The 15,902-nt window shown below is 35.2% G+C and overlaps 2 protein-coding genes across 6 annotated transcripts in view; one reads left to right on the top strand and one right to left on the bottom strand.

Moving 5' to 3' along the window:
• Nucleotides 1–1,259, bottom strand: part of LOC144962897 (uncharacterized) — a 4,829-nt gene extending 3,570 nt beyond the window's left edge. The window contains exon 1 of the mRNA XM_078896271.1: nt 663–1,259. The gene's annotated coding sequence lies outside the window, so the exon portion shown is untranslated. The remainder of the gene's footprint in view (nt 1–662) is intronic.
• A 1,244-nt stretch (nt 1,260–2,503) lies between these two features.
• LOC144962896 (RWD domain-containing protein 3-like) lies at nt 2,504–10,459 on the top strand. Of its 5 annotated transcripts, none has more exons than XM_078896266.1 (5): nt 2,504–2,641; nt 5,067–5,178; nt 7,044–7,678; nt 8,670–8,782; nt 9,899–10,459. In XM_078896266.1, exons 1-5 carry the CDS (start codon nt 2,576–2,578, stop codon nt 10,044–10,046), a joined length of 1,074 nt encoding a protein of 357 aa, XP_078752392.1. In that variant the 5' UTR covers nt 2,504–2,575; the 3' UTR covers nt 10,047–10,459. The 5 variants fall into 5 exon arrangements, with proteins under 5 accessions (XP_078752392.1, XP_078752395.1, XP_078752396.1 ...); XM_078896269.1 differs by having other exon boundaries at nt 2,504–2,722; nt 9,899–10,458; XM_078896270.1 differs by having other exon boundaries at nt 2,504–2,728; nt 9,899–10,458.
• Nucleotides 10,460–15,902: the final 5,443 nt, after the last annotated feature.

Here is a 15,902-nt window from a genome sequence, read left to right as displayed (position 1 = left end):
ATATGTCTTTTTGGTTGCGGCTATATTTGTAAATTTATTTGTTGCGACGCCTAGACATCATGAAATGTCAGTTCACAAAAACTGTTTCCACCCTCCTTTTTATTCTGTCCGTCAATTTATCAAATCATCCCTCAATGAATCTAACATAGATCTGTCTTAATGATCGCTCTCTAGTTCTATACCATAATATACTATTTATATTCAATATAGACCACAAGACGAAGACACTAATGGCGGTAATTGTTTTCTTGGCCACATGATTTAAGTGACTTTTGCCTCAGACTATACGAGCTCTCTTTATTTTTCCAACCTGCACGTTCGGTTTATCTATCTCTCATTCCGAAAGCTCTGTATTATATGAGTGCGTCTGTCTTCCAATGATAATATTTTTATATTTTATGGAACACTGGTATTATTGGCTTCGTATCATATTGTATAATCTCAAGTACGCAATAAGCTAGAATAATAATAAGTGTCCCGTTGGGCCATACTGTTGTGACAAAATCCAAATGCTCATCATGCAGCTATTGATCTTTTATTTCGCGGACAAATTAAATCATCTGTTATGTTTTGCATCCGTTATAATTTATATTGACTAGGTAGCGCACCAACAACTAGAGGAAGTGTTTAGAATTCTGTGAAAAATGCGAGTATACACTTACCACTTAATGTTTAGATCCTCTGCACAATACAATCTAATGTCAAACAAAACCAGTCGTGGTCTAAGATCGTAATGTCCAGTTACACTGACTATAACTATAACACTAGCTACACTGAGCAAAATGGGTCGAGGTTATCGACCAAATCAATGGCCAGCAACGGAGTACGTTTGAATTTGGAGGTTTGAGTACTATTTCCACAAGCCTTTCCACAATGCCACAGCACAGCGTTCCCCGCAGTCCAGTTTTCTGTTTACTCTATTGAAGAGGCGAACGAACACTACACACCCACTGCAAGCAGAATACGAACTGGGGGTTTCACACTATTCTCTAATAGCTATATATGAAGGACGATATCAATCCAATAACAAGATTGTTGCTTGATGAATGACTGTGTGGCCGGGTGTACGTCTGAGAGGAACGTAGTTTAACAAAAGGCTTTGTTGATGTTTCCTGTAACTGTAACTGCTGCCTATTATAACACACTACACGATGTCACCGACTTTCGCTCTTACTGTAACAAACAAAAACAAAAACACTATCAGATCCTCTATGTTCTTGTCTGCCTTGTGTATCACACGATGTGCGCGACTCATTTTTCAGTTATCTCCTGCTTACCATTGGAAGAGAGGGGATGAAATGAGAGAGAGAGAGAGAGAGAGAGAGAGAGAGAGAGAGAGAGAGAGGGGGGAGAGTATTTATGTATATATGTATGTATGTATGTATGTATGTATGTATGTATGTATGTATGTATGTATGTATGTATGTATGTATGTATGTATGATGTGTATGTATGTGTATGTATGATGTATGTATGTAGTATGTATGTATGTATGTATGTATGTATGTATGTAGTTGTATGTATGTATGTATGTTATGTATGTATGTATGTATGTATGTATGATGTATGTATGTATGATGTATGTATGTAGTATGTATGATGTATGTATGTAATGTATGTATGTATGTATGTATGTATGTATGTATGTATGTATGTATGTATGTATGTATGTATGTATGTATGTATGTATGTATGTATGTATGTATGTATGTATGTATGTATGTATGTATGTATGTATGTATGTATGTATGTATGAGTATGTATGTATGTATGTATGTATGTATGTATGTATGTATGAGTATGTAGATGATGTATGATGTATGTAGTAGAGAGAGGAGGAGAGAGAGAGAGATTGAAAGAGAGGGAGAGAGAGAGAGAGATGTGAAGTGTGAGATAACGGAGAGGATGAAAGGTAGAGAGAAGAGAGAGAGAGAGAGAGAGAGAGAGAGAGAGAGTCTGAACTTCTGAACTTGAAGCACTTACTAGTATGAGCACTTATCTGTGCGTGTCTGTCTGTCTGTCTGTCTCTCTCTCTCTCTCTCTCTCTCTCTCTCTCTCTCTTCTATCTTTATCTATCTTATCTATCATCTCTCTCTCCTCTTCCTTCTCTCTCTCTCTCTCTCTCTGTGTGTGTGTGTGTGTGTGTGTGTTTGATTTTTAATAAAATAGCAATGAGATGCCAAGCCATGATGATTTAGTTTTACTTTTTTTTTCCTTAAAATAATTATTTGATGATGATGAGGAGGATGATGATGATGATGATGATGATGATGATGATGATGATGATGATGATGATGACGATGACGACGATGATGACGGTGATGGTTGTGGTGGTAGTGGTTGTTGTTGTTATTGTTGTAGTTGTGGTGGTGATGGGGCTTCTGTTTTTCTGATAGATGTGTTATGGTAGCCTATTGTAGAAGAAGTAGAAGAAGAAGAAGAGCTCTTCAGTTAGACAAGTGGAGGAAGGAAATATATCCCTCCGAAGAAAGCGAAAGTGAAAGTGAAAGACTTGCATAAACAAACATCAACAAAGTTTAAAGTTTAAAGCACAGACAAGATAGATGAATGTCAAATGACGTTCATGATGCCAACTAAAATGGGATGGTTTGAATTTGAACAACCCTCTAAGATAATCGAAGTATTTAACGAGCGTATTTCAAGTGGACAATTTAATTTGAGAGATTAAGATTGTCGTCATGTCCATGTTCATGGGTGGAGTGTGAGTGTGAGTGACTCGTGACGGAGAGTGGAGTCGCAGCGACTAACTTAACTTCTATCTAGTAGTAGTCACTTAGTAAGTTGTACTACAACTTGTAGTAGAGAGCGGTGGGGGGATGCCTGAAGCCCGGGATCGTGCACCACTGACACCTTTGTATCATCATCCTCCTCGTCATCATCGCTACCACCACTACTACAACTACGCTGACGCTAGACGCTAGGTAATCTGATATTTTTCGTAGTGTTTTTTATGCACCTCCGTTGACAGTGTATCTTAACGGATCGTTTTTATACACCTCCGTCACGCATGCGCATCCCACCCAATTTCATCAGCGATATTGGGTTTTTTTTTGTATTTGGACATGGCGAAAGTTATATTGTGACATCTGCAGGATGATTTTATTAATAATAAAGTTATATAAAAATAATAATAATTTAAGAAATCGAAATATAAAACCAGAAAATAGAAATTGCATTGAAGGTATATGCAGCAACATTTTCATTAATTTACCATCACCGCCAATGGAGGTGCATAAAAACGGTGCGTTTTTGTACACCTCCAACGGAGGTGCATAAAAACGCCACCGATATTTTTTCAAAGGCCACCTCTATTTGCAGTAGTAGTACTGCGAATAATGATTTCCTCTATTCACAGTACTACTGAACTACTGCGAATAGTAGTAGTAGATGGCGTTCGTGTTCGTTATTCACAGTAGTGCTGCAACTATCTAGTAGATAGCCATTCATTTCAATTATTTGCAGTAGTTGCCTTCGACCCCAGAGCTTTATTGTATAGAATAGAAGATTGAGCGCAAAATATAAATAAGGTGGCGTTTTTATGCACTTCCGTTGAAGGTGTACAAAAACGCACCATTTTTATGTACCTCCGTTGGCGGTTGGTAAATTAATGAAAATGTTGCTGCATACGTCCATGAGGTTTAAATAGTTTTAGATTGTAGTATAGCACGCTGCTTAGTGATTACCGATGTACGTTTATACAATGATAATAAATTAAAGAATAATAACAGCAATTTAAAAAATCAAAAGTAAAAAGAAACATGGTACACAAATACTGATCTCAAGTAAATAAATAATTTTAGAAAATTAAAATCGAAGTTTTTTAAAAACATGATAAAAAGTTTTTAAAAAAAAAAAAGAAAAGAGAAGAATCAAACAAAATTAAAGTAAATTTTTTTTTTAAATTGTCTACAATGGGAATCGAACCCGGTACTTTCAAGGTTAGAGTCTGACAGCTTGTCCACTGCACTACGGAGCCACCTGACTGTTCATTACATTTAATAAGGTCTTTCTAAAACATTATTTTACCTTCAATGCAACTTCTATTTTCTGGTTTCATATTTCGATTTTTTAAATTATTATTATTTTTTTATAAATTTATAAACAAAAACATCCTACTGATGTCACAATATAACTTTCGCCATGTCCAAATACAGAAACACAATATCGCTGATGAATTTAGGTGGGATGTGCCTGCTTGACGGAGGTGTATAAAAACGATCAGTTAAGATACACCGTCAACGGAGGTGAAAAAAAACACTATGTATAAATAAATTACATTATTATTATTACTATTATTTTTATTTTTTTAAATTATTATTATTATTATTTTGCGTTTCGTAGACGATCACGATGTGTCTGTTGTGTAGTGATGATGTGGTGGTTGTGATTGTAGTGGTGGTGTTGATGTAGTAGTGGTAGTGATGATGACTATAAGGATAATGAAGATGCTGTGGTAGTAGTAGTAGTAGTAGTAGTACTGGTAGTAATGATGATGTGGTGGTGGCTGTAGTAGTAGAGGTAGTTTATTGATGGTAACTTCTATTATTTGCAGGAGCACTGAAATATGAGTTGAGCAACGGCGAAAGAGAGAGAGAGAGAGAGAGAGAGAGAGAGAGAGAGAGAGAGAGAGAGAGAGAGAGAGAGATTCCTGGAACTTTATAAAATATCTAACTGTAAATGATACAATAAATGGGGACGGAACTATTCTCATTAAAATTTTAAAAATTTCCAAAATATTTAAGTAGAAACGTTTTGTTTTTCATTGTTTTTGTTTCTTTTAAACTGGTTTTCTTGATGACTATCATTGCACCTGGAACTGATTATTTGAGGGGACTGGGAGATTTTAAAAATTAACTATGATATTATTATTATTACTATAAGTTATAAATCAGAAATTGTTTTGATAATAAAATGATTCTTTGCTTACTGAGTGCATAGAAGAAGACCAGGGAACTTCAATTTAAAATTGTTTACAGTTGGTCGCTGGTTCAGATAACTCATAATCGATTATCATTTTATGCCATCTCTTCATTCACTTTTACCAGATATATTTACCAAGTATGGATGCCAATTTGAATGTAAACTCAGCCCTGATGGATGAACTGGAAGCGATTCAAGCAATTTACTGCAAACCTGAAGAGTTCATTTGTTTGGAAGGTAAGCTCCATTCTTCATATAAAACAGAATAACTCAGTCAGACTGGGCATTACTGACATGATTTCAATTTCAATTGATGAGAAAGAGAGACCATAATGCGAAGCAATGCACGAAAGTTGACTGATGGTTTTAGCTTGCTGACCTGATGAAAAATCTTTGATTAATGACCGCCTCTCTTCACTTGTGAGCCATTTCAAATTACACACAACTTGTCTTCTGCTTGTGTGATCTCAAATAGTGCACCGCCATTTGTGTGCTACTGGACATAAAACCAATGTTCTTGCTTCTATCCTCGATACCAACAGTGTCTGTGTGATCATCATAAATCATATCTGAAGGCTCTTTTCTCACTTTACCCATGAAGGCATCATTTGATATTTCATTGTGTACTCTCTACTTCAACTGATCAGTGAGCAAGATTTGTCATATGCTTTTGTGGCCTTAGTGCATTCATTTCATCAGTTAGCAAGCAAGCATTTTTACTGAACTGTTTTGACTTAATATTGCCTAGTCTGACTGTCTGCTTGTTGCTATGAGAGGGGTTGTCAAATTTATTTCATATATCAGATATTTCTTTATATATGTTATTTTTTTTTAACTGGCTTATTTTTTATGCATACCTTCATTACTGGATGGATGTTAACTGTCGTTGGCTCAGGAGATTTGTCTTGGTCTAACTTAATTTCCACGATAAGCATTAAAATATATAAGAGCCTGTATGTAATGAACCTTTTAATTTTTTTTATTTGTCCATGTCAAAATGCATTCCATGATTTTAATATTTCCAAGTTAATTCTAGAGTGCAGAAAGATTGCCAGATTCATTACGAGCATCTACTGATTTTATCATGAACTGATTTTGTTCATTGTTAGCTCAAAAGGGTCATTTCTATCTATCTTGATATTCAAGATTGTGTAATAATTCAAATGAATAGGAGTCATCACGTAATACACCTTTAAATTGTATCTACATACACAAACTTTATGTTGTTAATGTTTTCCAAGCTAAATCTAGGGTACAAAAGGGTTACCAGATTTATTATTTTCACAAAATACAAACATCAAACACAAAGAGATGATTGAACACCACTTATGGATCTTAATCTTAGCTTTCCTAAGTCACCAGAAATAATCAGCTCTACAGATCCTGCACATCACTCACAATTTTAACACAAGCATTGAAAAAATATATGGTGTTGTCAGGTGTTGTAATGCAATGCCCTCATTAGTGTGTTAAAATATTGTGATAAATACTTACAAATTGTTGGGCTAACTGTTTGGAGTAACAAGCAAGTACTTAAGAGGGCTATGATCTCATTATATTATTATAAAACAGTACTTTTTAGGGCTAAAACCCTTTATGATGGGCCGAACGTCTCAGTCTGTCTAATAGTAACACTGTAAGTAACGAAAATTCACGAGAAAAAAAGGTTTCTTTACCCACAAGTGTAAGGAAAAAGTGAAACTAGCACCGGAAAGGCTGTGGTATTTTCCTGGATGTTAAATATATGTTGGCCAGTAGCAGGAATAAATAATGTAAAGCGATTATAACTTGGTATTAAATAACAGAGATAGATATTATGTCAACTTTAATTGGATGATAATTTCTCTGCATCTTATGCTCCATGATAGATAATGTTGAAGTGCCTTTATCATGCAAAATCACTATTCATTCGTTACTGTAAACTAAGGCCTTAAACTGGTTAAAAATGTTCACCTTTACTGGTGATTTCATAATCTGGGTGATTCTGTTTTTGGGTAGATTGATCTGAATGGAGTTTGGAATCAGATGTAGCTTGGATTGACTCAATGAAACTTTGACGTTGGGCCATTTATATAATATGTATTCTTTTTTTCTTTCTGCAGTTCCAGAGGGTAAATATGTGACAATTAGATTTGATATCAATCAACCCCTTAAAGAGGATGCTTTAAAAGGAGGAGTTCATTTTCTCCTTCCTTCCAACTACCCAAAGTCTATTCCAAAGGAAATAAATGTGTTTTGTGATGATAATATTATACCATCTTCAATTTTAAATTCTTTTGCTATTAAAATGAAAGAAAGAGCTTTGACGTTGAAAGGAGAGCCGATACTTTTAGACTTATTGTGTTTTGCTCAAGAGTTGTTTGAAACTTCAGTTGTTTTAAGTGATAAGTGTCCTGGTTTTGAAAATCTACAGGCAACCAACAACTCATTATCAAGTAAAGCTGCTGGAAACTTGCTTACTCAATCCAAGACAACTGACCCAAGCAATCAGACAAAAAACCATTCAGTTATTCGTGTACCATACAAAGAGGAAGGATTAAGACCCATTCATGGAAGTAAAGTTGAAAGTAAAGATACTCTTATTACAACCGTCCTTCAACTGGATCACATGAGATCTAAACAAAACTATGTAAAATTAATACAAAAATGGACTGCTGAATTGGGATTGAATGGAAGACTCCTGTTTTATGGAAGATTCATTTTTATTATCCTTCAAGGACAAGCCTCTCAAGTTAAAGTAAGTGGTACTTGTGCAGCTATGTGGTCTCGTGGTATGATCTCGCTTTCGGATCAGAAGGTCCTGGGTTCGAGCCTTGCTTGGCGCATAGTTGAGTCCTTGGAGATTGCTCTTTACTCACATTCTCTCACCGTACTCAGGTGTAAAATGAGAACCTGGCCGTTAACAGCGTTATCTCTGTCCGAAAAAATTATAACATCGCCTAACAGGCGTCATGTCCCATCCTAAATGTTAAATGTTGCTGTTGGCCAGGAACCCCTGGTAAAGCGCTTTGAGCACATTTAGTGGATATTGCGCTATATAAAAGCTCAATTTTTAAAAAAAAATAATTTTTACTGTAAAAAGGGGGAAGATACTATTAAGGAAAATATAGTTTTATTGTTTTGTTTTTTGTTAAACACACATTCATTAAATTTGCCGGGACAGCTGAATTGGTTTGGCGAGGCAGTCATTTTCAGAATCATTTATTGAATGTGTGTAGTGATGAGACTCATAGCAACTTATACACTATATTTTTTCTCTTATTGCTTCATTGCAATCAAGCTAAGACCCTTGGTCAGGTTTGGTTGGAAAAAGAAGGGCTCATATAGGATTGATAGCCCTTCTTGCTCTCAGAAACCTTTAAGAAGACCCTTAATTTCCACAATAATAATTCACAATAGTTATGGACCCATAGCTTTTCATTGTCAAATAGTTAAAAGAGTCACAAAGAAGATGAAGGGGAATTTATGGAGAGTTTGATCTTTGTTCGTGGGGTCTTTCTATTTACAAACCTTTATTTAATGAACAAATGTGGACTGTAATTAAGTAGTCGCTAAATGATTTATCACTAAATTTTTTTATCTTTCTTTTTTTTTTTTTCCAACTCTTGTTATTAACAGCCATTTCTTTTTTTTAATATTATAAAACATTTTCAATAGGTCCAACATTATTAAATTAATTTGAATTTATCTGAATTATATCATTGTCTTATATTTCAAAATGGTCGCAGGAATATATAATACGGAACAAAACCATGATCGTTGATGTAGACTCCAAAGGAAGACCTTGCAAGGAAAGAATGTTGAGTGTCCTGTGTGAAGTGCTTTCAAAAAATCACATTGTGTAAGTTTTACTTAATTTAAATGAAAAGAGCAAGTTATACGGGTATTTTTGTTATAACCAAATTTCGCTATGTATTGATTTTGTTTTTATTTTTTTTGTGTGTGTGTTTTTTTTTAATTTGTTATTGAATATGTTTTGATTCATAGCAAAGTAACCAATTATTCATTTTTTAGTGATTTAGATTTTTTAATACCTTTTTTAAAAAAATAATTCCTATAAATTTGTAGATTTATAGCACAAAGCAGCTGTGGTCGTCAAAAGCAATATAAGAAAGAAATTGAAGTTTCAATTTTTGGATTAATTTTACATTTTATATTTTCGGTGACAATTGCTTTTGTAAAAAGGATACAAGAAAATAAACTTTATTAATTTTGATGGCGGCAAAGTAAAAAATAAAATCATAACACAAAAGAGACATAATAGTAATATTGATGATAATAATAATAATAATAATAATAATAATAATAATAATAATAATAATAATAATAATAATAATAATAATAACGATAATCGTAAGGAATTTGTTTTCAATGATGATGTTTTTTTTTGGTATTTTTGTGTACATCAGGCTCCTGATCCAATTAACATATTCCATATTTGGCTTAATCGTTGTCTTATACATTGGTATGAAAATAAGATTATCATAATATGTGATATTTTTATATCAATGATTCTTCATAAACTATTAGTCTAAGTAATATAGTGATTGATCAGAAAGTGAGTATCAAAAATTAAAAGCGGATCAAATAGGACTCCAAAATCCCTCTCAAATTCTGAGATAATAATAATACATACTAATGTTAATAATACTAATAATAATAATAATACTAGTAATAATAATAATAGTAATAATAATAATAAGAAGAAGAATAATAATAAGAAGAATAATAATGGTAATAATGATAACAATAATAGTGGGATTGATAATAATACTAATAATAATGATTTGATAATGATGACGATGATGATGATGATGATGATGATGATGATGATGATGAAGAGGAGAAGAAAAACAAGTTGAAATAATATTCTGCTCTGGTAAAATATTATTTTTGGATTATTAATGACAGACGGTGCAAAAGTGCCATATACTGTTATTTGACATGTCTTCAACAGATTCAAAGAGTTTACAATTGTGGATAGCATATCAAACTTCGATGATTTCTCAGCGATGTTTCATTCCTTTTCCATGATGGATGTTTTCAAAGAATACATTGAACCTGTATGCTCTATAAAGTCAAAGAAATCACCTCACAAGAAGTAAAGTAACTAATTTAATTTATTCAATAAAATCGTCAAACAAACTAACTCTTGAATAGCTGTGTTTAAAAGTGTTTTATATATGTTATATTTTTATTAGTCCAAGGTAGTCTTTGATAATTTTTTTTTTTTACTGTCTGTTGTCTATCATCATCATAGCTTGTCACTCCAACACCTAACCCTTTCCACAGCATCTGAGGAGCAGACTCTTAGATCAGGATCAGTGCAGTTGGGTCTGTCCTGGCATTCTTTAAGGGTGTGCACCATCGTCTACTCTGGGGATCCACATGTACACAAGCTAGTCTCGACCAGCCCCCACTTTTTCATGCTTCCAGCTGTTCTCCCAAGTTTTGCTCATGCTCTGTTGAGTGTTACTCATTTATTCCTGGGGAGCTCAGTTCCGTAAGGCAGTTCTTCTCTTGGATCTTCAACAGCTTCATTTGTGTGATTGTCCCACTCCCTCCATGTAGCAAGTCTGTAGACAGCTGCATGGTCAGGGTTGATGCTTACTTACGTCATGAAGCTCTTTTTTGACTTCAGTCTACTTGTCGTTGGGTTGTGGTTATGGAGGGAGGGTGTGCCTTGGGTCCATTTCCTGTTTATAATTCTAGGCTTTGGAAGCAGTGGCTCTTTGAATGTGGAGAAGTGCAATGCCAGCCAGCTGATGGAGGACTAGAACTGCAGTTGATTTCATGTAACCAGCATCGATCCAGCAAGTGTTATGTAGCTCAGGGTCAATCTTTTTGGCATGGCAGGATCTTGCCCAGACTAGTCAGGCATATTCGGCTGATGAATAGCAACGGGCTAGTGCGGTTGTCATGACTGTTTTTGAATCTGCTCCCCATGTAGTATTTGCCAGTTTTCTTAGGAGGCTGTTTCTTGTGGCAACTTTTGCTTTTGTTTTTCCTTGTGTGTTGAGAGAAGGACAGTGTGTGGTCTAAGGTGACACAGAGGTACATGGGAAATGTGTTATTCTTCAATATGTTCCCATTCCAGGATATGTTCAGTTTCCTGTTGGCTTAGCAGTTTTTTAAATGGAAGACACACACTTGAGTTTTTCATGGATTCGCATTTAGTGAGTTATTTCAATAGTACTCAGAGAATGTATTCAGGGCATCTCTCCTCAATGGTCCTGAAATCAGAGGCCCGGGATGCAAGACACAGATCATCAGCATAGAGAAACCTCCGGATGTTCTCGAACTCAGGGTGATAGTTGGTATAAATGTTGAAAAGGATATGTGCAAGTACCTATCCTTGAGGGAGTCCGTTCTTTTGTGATCTCCATCTGCTTTTCTTCCCATCCTTTTTTACAAAAAAAAAGCGAGTTTGACATAAGGGATTTTATTATTGCGCTACTTTTGTGTTACGAGTTACCATTGAAACCTTTAGGAGGATTTTCCTGTGATTTACTGTGTCATAGACAGCTGTCAGGTCAACGAATACAGCCCCTGTAATTTGTTTGTTCTCGTAGCCATCTTCAATGTATTGTGTCGAGTTCAAGAGTTGGTCACAGTATGATCTTCCAGGGCGAAAACCAGCTTGGTCAGGTGACAGATGTTTTTCTACTATTTGGGAAATCCTGGCGAGTATCATGCGCTCATATAGGGGGGGGGGGGGGGGGGGGGGGGGAAAGATCAGTCAAATGTATAGTTGAGTTTTGGGAGATGATATTTTTGTCTTGTATTATTTTTATGTTTTACACACACACACACACACACACACACACATATATATATATATATATATATATATATATATATATATATATATATATATATATATTATTATATATTTATATTTGTGCTTTGTAAACGTTTGAGTGTGTTCTTCTTGGCGTGGACCTGTGCTTGTTTCTAGATGAGACATTTATGTGATCTCAAACTAAATACACTGATAGTGTGCTTTTGGAATCTACATTTGTTCCCATAAAACATTTTTTGAAATCAATTAAATATTTCGCATACACTGTCTTTTGTCAACACTTCCCCATTGTTATCCATAGACCAGGATGCACACTTACCGAAGTTACTTCAACATACATTCTCTTACCCATCTCCTGTCACTAATACAAAGTGGCCTTGGACCAACGATGTGGAAATAACAATAATATTAGTGGTTATTTGTCACCCTCTAAATTCAATGGAATAATTTTGTAAAGTCCCTTATAAAGAAAATTGGGGTTTTCGACCATCACCCAATACACTATTCAAATTTGAGCAACCTTAGATTCTTCTTGGGATAAAGTAAATCGTTCCTGAAAGGGGCTCATTGCTACATTATATTACTTATGAAGATCATGACAATAAATACAGATTTTATGCTAAAATGGCCTTGTTAGCGTAAACATTTGATGAAACCAGTGTATATGGAATAATTTATCCCCAAGTGGCACCAAAAAATGAGCGTTTCTGATTCATTACGGCTCAAATTAGACACCACTAACGCCCCGGGCATCCTCTGAGACTCTGCTGTAACACTTTTAAAGCCATAATCTTACTTTACATATTATATTATATGATTTGTAAACATTTGAGTGTATTCCTCTTAGTTGGGACCTGTGCTTGTGTCTGGATGAGACTTTTAGGTGATCTCAAACTAAATACTTTGACGGTGTGCTCTTGGAATCTTCTGTTTCCTATTTGAACCAAATCCACTTTGTCTTACCTTTTCTTGTGCGCTTTAGTTGTAATTCTAGAACTTTTTACTATCCCAATATTTTCCTTTTTACTGGCGCTGATATAACCTTAATGTGTTGAAAGCGCCGTAAACCCTTTAAAACAAGCAAACAAAGCCATAATCATTTTTGTATATTCCCAGACATGGAGTACACTTTTCACTTTTTGTCATAAAGATAATTATTCTGTCTTTATGAATGACACACACACACACACAGAGAGAGAGAGAGAGAGAGAGAGAGAGAGAGAGAGAGAGAGAGAGAGAGAGAGAGAGAGAGCATTCATGAACTTAGTCTATCCCAGCTCTCGGTTGCCTTTAGCTGTAGGCTTATGTGAGCGTAATGTAGGCTAATACTAATATATTTCGCGCTCCTGTTATAACCGATTAAGCTCTTAAAAGCCCGTAAAGGGAAAGAGGGAGAAAGAAAAATGAGGTTTTAAAATACCTTGATATAAACAGGTGCCTATTATATCCGGACTTGTTATACTGAGGTTTCATTGTATGATATCTGTATATCGACAGTTACTTGGGGGAGGCGCAAAGCCGTTTTTTTAAAATATGTTTGGAAATGTATTGCGCCATATCTCTGAAACAAATTATCACATTCAACACAGTTTGGACCACACTGTTTTTAAGATGATAAAAGTGACCGGGTCATACATCGATGATCTGTTACACTGTGGTAGTTATATTTAATTCTTAAGGTAAACATTGCCGACATCGAAGGAAAGTTAAAACGCTTGCATGCCAATTTGACCAGAGTGCTTCGCGATTGATTGATCATCCCTAATTAATTACTGTCCACTCCAGGCTTACCGTTTACGTAGTTGGTAGATAGTGTTGTTTATAGGTACAGTAAGCAGGTCCACCGTAAGTCGAACTCCTTTACTTTAAACGCCTTCCCAGTAATTTGAGACCGCTCCTTATTATTTTCCCCATCTGTGTGTTGAAAATACTTTTCAACAGGTGACTTACGTATCCACATTAATGCGGATGCCAGAATAAAACGTAATCGAAATAGGCTGTTGTTGTTGCAGTTGGTAGGGATAATTGATTTTGTTGACCCCCCCCCCCCATCACCACCACCACCATCACTACTCCTCTTCTTTCTCCTCCTCCTCCTCCTTCTCTTTCTTCTTCTTCTTCTTCTTCTTCTTCTTCTTCTTCTTCTTCTTCTTCTTCTTCTTCTTCTTCTTCTTCTTCTTCTTCTTCTTCTTCTTCTTTCTCCTCTTCCTCCTCCTCCACTACTACCACTACTACTACTCCTACTACTACTACTACTACTACTACTACTACTACTACTACTACTACTACTACTACTACTACTACTACTACTACTACTACCACCATTACTGCTTCTTTTGATGCTGTTTAAGCTGCAGGTGGTACTGTGTCAATTGATCATTGCTTTTAATGTACATAATAGACTTCAGTGCTTCTCCATGCAACTGCGGTGAATGCAAGTCTTTCCGAATCACCTTAAATTTTATCCATGGCAACTATTTATTGAGACAACTAGGCACATGTATGTATTTTGTATCGCAGTGCACATCTTTGGCTGAAGGCCGAGCACAGATTACAAGAGCCCTTGATTATTGTCATATGTATCTACTAAGCTAGTAGCCTAATCACTGACCGATCAATCCAGTTAAAGAAATGAACCAATATTATAATTGATTTGATTGCCTTAACCAAGGCTGACCCACTACGTCCCCTCAGGCCGTAGACAGTGGGATGATGGAAAAGGGGTAATCCCACATTCGAGGAATAAAAATGATTACAAGGTGAAATGTACCTCTGTTGCTAAATAGGTAAAATAGATACATAAGAATATAATAGTATAAAGATAAATAAATAAACTTTATTAAAACATAAGGAAAATTGGTAATATGAATTACAAGAATGAATAAATAAACGTTACACAATATATTTACATAATTTTATAAAGCAATTTATAGTAAATTAAATAAAAATAAAAGTAATAATAAACATGAATCTATGGAATTGATATTAATAATAAATATATAAAAATGTAATGATATATTTTGAATAATGCGTATACATTATATGATATAAGATAGATATAGCAAAAAATATTTTAAAAACTAGAGTATGTTACATGTCACATGATGCAGATAGCAAATTACAAGAATAAACATTATTATTTGCTGCCTCACTTTTTGGGACCTAGGGCCCTTTGTGGTGATAGGACTGAAAGTGCTCTTAGCAAGAATATAATGTACAGCGGCGGAAACCGGTGTAAAATTCTTGAATAACATATAAACAATCTTTAAAAACAGAAAAATGAAAGGGTAGAAAACATTATTCTTTTGAGAGTTTATTCCTTTTTGGCCATATTTGAATGTCAATTTAATTTCAATCATAAATGGCTTCGTGATCATTGTCCTCATGTGCCACGAATTACTTCAATGGTGACAGTCGATAGTTGGAGCAGTATATGTAAATGTATCTTGTTGAGAGATGATAATTTTGTGCCTGTAAATCATCTCCCTCTATTGCATTTTATAGTTTGTCATTATCTCGTTGACGTATTTTTAAGTGTAACTCTCATGACGGAACTATGCATAGTCTGAATGGAATTTCTAGTTGGCTCAGGACCATATGTTCTCCTTTCGAAACAGTGGCCTTTCTCTTACGTTTTACAAGAGTATATAAGACTCTATATATATATTATCTGAATTATAGCCGTTTGTTTGTTCTCTATCTAGCCATCTTCCCATTCCTATTTGCTTTGACATGAACTTCGTAAAGGCATACCAACTCCTACTATCAGACATCCAAAACGATGGGCAAGGATAAATGAACAGTTCCACATGTCACATGTCTTGGAGATTGCGTATTTCCTCAGATCTACTAAGCTCAACGTTTTTCTCTAAACTACATCCGTTACCGTAGCAAACAACACGGAATCAAATTTCTGCTCTGTATAACACAAGCCGTATTTTGAGCTTTCTGTGCTAGCACCCTTACAATTCCTGGCTAAGCCAGGTACTCGTACCTACCCATTCGCACCTCAGCCAAAGGATTTAATTGTGTTTAATGTCGTACTCAAGGACACAATGCCAGAACCCAGGGCCAAACTTTTGCAGGTATAATAATCATAATAATGGTATAGATTTATAGTGCGCCAAACACCCCTTCTTCAGGAGGGCTCTGGGGGCAT

The sequence above is a fragment of the Berghia stephanieae genome, chromosome 1 (assembly GCF_034508935.2).
Source record: "Berghia stephanieae isolate SIO BIC M18660-M18661 chromosome 1, UCSD_Bste_1.3, whole genome shotgun sequence".
Classification (NCBI taxonomy): Eukaryota; Metazoa; Mollusca; class Gastropoda; order Nudibranchia; family Aeolidiidae; genus Berghia; species Berghia stephanieae.
This window is presented reverse-complemented; position numbering and strand designations above follow the sequence as displayed.

Excerpts from the sequence above, each read along its gene's own strand:
- LOC144962896 (XM_078896266.1), top strand. The coding sequence starts at position 2,576 with ATGACGTTCATGATGCCAACTAAAATGGGATGGTTTGAATTTGAACAA. Across the intron at positions 2,642-5,066 it reads AACCCTCTAAGATAATCGAA|ATATATTTACCAAGTATGGA; the intron begins GTATTTAACGAG and ends CACTTTTACCAG. Across the intron at positions 8,783-9,898 it reads CTTTCAAAAAATCACATTGT|ATTCAAAGAGTTTACAATTG; the intron begins GTAAGTTTTACT and ends TGTCTTCAACAG.